The sequence below is a fragment of the Bison bison genome, unplaced genomic scaffold (assembly GCF_000754665.1).
Source record: "Bison bison bison isolate TAMUID 2011002044 unplaced genomic scaffold, Bison_UMD1.0 scf7180017864317, whole genome shotgun sequence".
NCBI lineage: Eukaryota > Metazoa > Chordata > Mammalia > Artiodactyla > Bovidae > Bison > Bison bison.
Genome location: NW_011494889.1, coordinates 4,643,342 through 4,645,273, shown reverse-complemented (window position 1 = coordinate 4,645,273; position 1,932 = coordinate 4,643,342). Strand labels below are relative to the sequence as shown.

Below are 1,932 nucleotides of genomic sequence, written 5' to 3'. Positions count from 1 at the left end.
GCACACGCATCGGTGTGGACGCGAGTCCCGAAGCCCGCAGAGGCAGCCGCGTCCTCGGACACCGGGTGTGTGGAGCGCGGACTCATTGTCCCCACGCGTGCGCGCGCGCGCGTATACACACACACACACACACACACGTCCCTCCACTGGGGCGACGCGGCGGGGTGGGGGTGGGGGGCGGCAAGTATTGGTTCCGGTACAGGGGACGCGCAGCGCCTCGACACCGGGCGCGCGCAGACGCGCCCACACTCACAAAACACACTTGTTTGGGGACTGGCGACAAAGCCAGTGCTTAAAATGCCTCGGCTGCCGCCCTGCCGCGCGCCCAGGCCGTCGTAGGCCGAGGGACACAGCATCAAGGCCAGGGTCAGGAAGGTAAACGGCAGGCAAGCAGGGGTCGCCCCAGACCCGGGCGCAGGCAGCGGCCGGGAAAAGCAGGTTCACATCAGCTTTCCTCCGAGTCGGTCCCTGATGGCCAAGAGAAGGTGGAGCGAGGACATCCTGAAGCCCAAGATGGGGGGGGTGGGGGGGGGGAGGCGAAAAGCTGTCCCGTTATACCCGGTATAGCCAGTGTTTGCAAAGCCGAGGAGACCCCGAGACGGTGGAGAGGGTGTCCTCACTCTCAGAAAGCTCAGAATCTGCCGCGCCCCGAACATAGGATTCAAGTAGTTGTATATCGTTCCCCGCCCGTCCCGCGCGGCTCTGGAGACAACTCTTAGCGTTTGAAATTGGAAGGGACCTTCAAGCGTATCACACACAGCGCATCACATCACCACCGCGCTGGCGACCGAGGGGGGCCCCCCCCAGGTTTATGTCCTCGCCGTGCCGCACTGCCCCTATAGATAAGCCGTCCAGTGGCACCAGATCCCCGACAGATTGGAGTTCCGTGGGCCGGGGCCCGTCTTAATCCCCTAGCCGTCCCCCACACCCTCCCTCTGGGGTCCTGACTTGTTTCCTTGTGTCTTCACAGCGGCGCTGTTGTTTATGGACCTCTGGGCGGGGACTGAGCCCACTGTCTTGCCCCCCGCCCGCCGCCCAGGCCATGCCGCCCCATCTGCGCGCGGAGCCGCTGCCGCCGGGCCTCCGCGGCTGAGCCGAGAGCCGAGAGCCGCGGGAGCAGGAGACGCCGGCGGCAGAGCGGGAACGGGAGCGGCGGCGGCGGGCAGCGCGCAGGACCCAGTACTATGGCCATGTACTGCTATGCCCTCAACAGCCTGGTGATCATGAATAGCGCCAACCAGGTGAAAAGCGGCGGCGGCCCCCGGTCCAGCAGCAACGAGACGCCCCCGCCGCCAGGGAGGGCCGTGTTGAGCCCCGGCAGCGTTTTCAGCCCCGGGAGTGGCTCCTCTTTCCTCTTCCCCCCAGCTGAGTCGTTGTCACCGGAGGACCCCGGGAGCCCCCCGGGCTGGCGGAGTGGCCGGCGCAGGCTGAATAGCAGCAGCGGCAGCGGCAGCAGCGTGGGTAGCCCGAGCTGGGCCGGTCGTCTAAGAGGGGAAGGGCAGCAGATGGTGACCGCCGGTACCCTCTCCCCTCCTGGGCCGGAGGAGGCCAAGAGGAAGCTTCGAATCCTGCAGCGTGAGCTGCAAAACGTGCAGGTGAACCAGAAAGTGGGCATGTTCGAGGCGCACATCCAGGCACAGAGCTCCGCCACGCAGCCGCCCCGCAGCCCGCGTCTGGGCAGGGCTCGTTCGCCCTCCCGGTGCCCCTTGCGCAGTGTCAGTCAGCCCCCAGGAAGGGTCCTGGTTCAGAGCGAGGAGCGGAGGACCAAGTCCTGGGGGGAACAATGTCCGGAGACTTCCGAGGTCGAATCCGGGAGAAGAGGAGGCTCGCCCAGCGTCTGCCTCTCCAAGGACAAGGAGGGAGTAGTGGCACCTTTTCTCCGCCCTGCGGCCCCGTCAGGATCAGGGGCTCAGGGTCCCAGGGCTTCGGAGA

The 1,932-nt window shown here is 66.6% G+C and overlaps 1 protein-coding gene across 1 annotated transcript in view; it reads left to right on the top strand.

Annotated features, from left to right (window-relative positions):
* Positions 1-1,932, top strand: part of ITPKB (inositol-trisphosphate 3-kinase B) — a 106,915-nt gene that overhangs the window by 520 nt on the left and 104,463 nt on the right. Inside the window, exon 2 of the mRNA XM_010852874.1 lies at positions 971-1,924. Coding sequence (XP_010851176.1) covers positions 1,185-1,924 — 740 coding nt within the window. The 5' untranslated portion in view covers positions 971-1,184. The remainder of the gene's footprint in view (positions 1-970; positions 1,925-1,932) is intronic.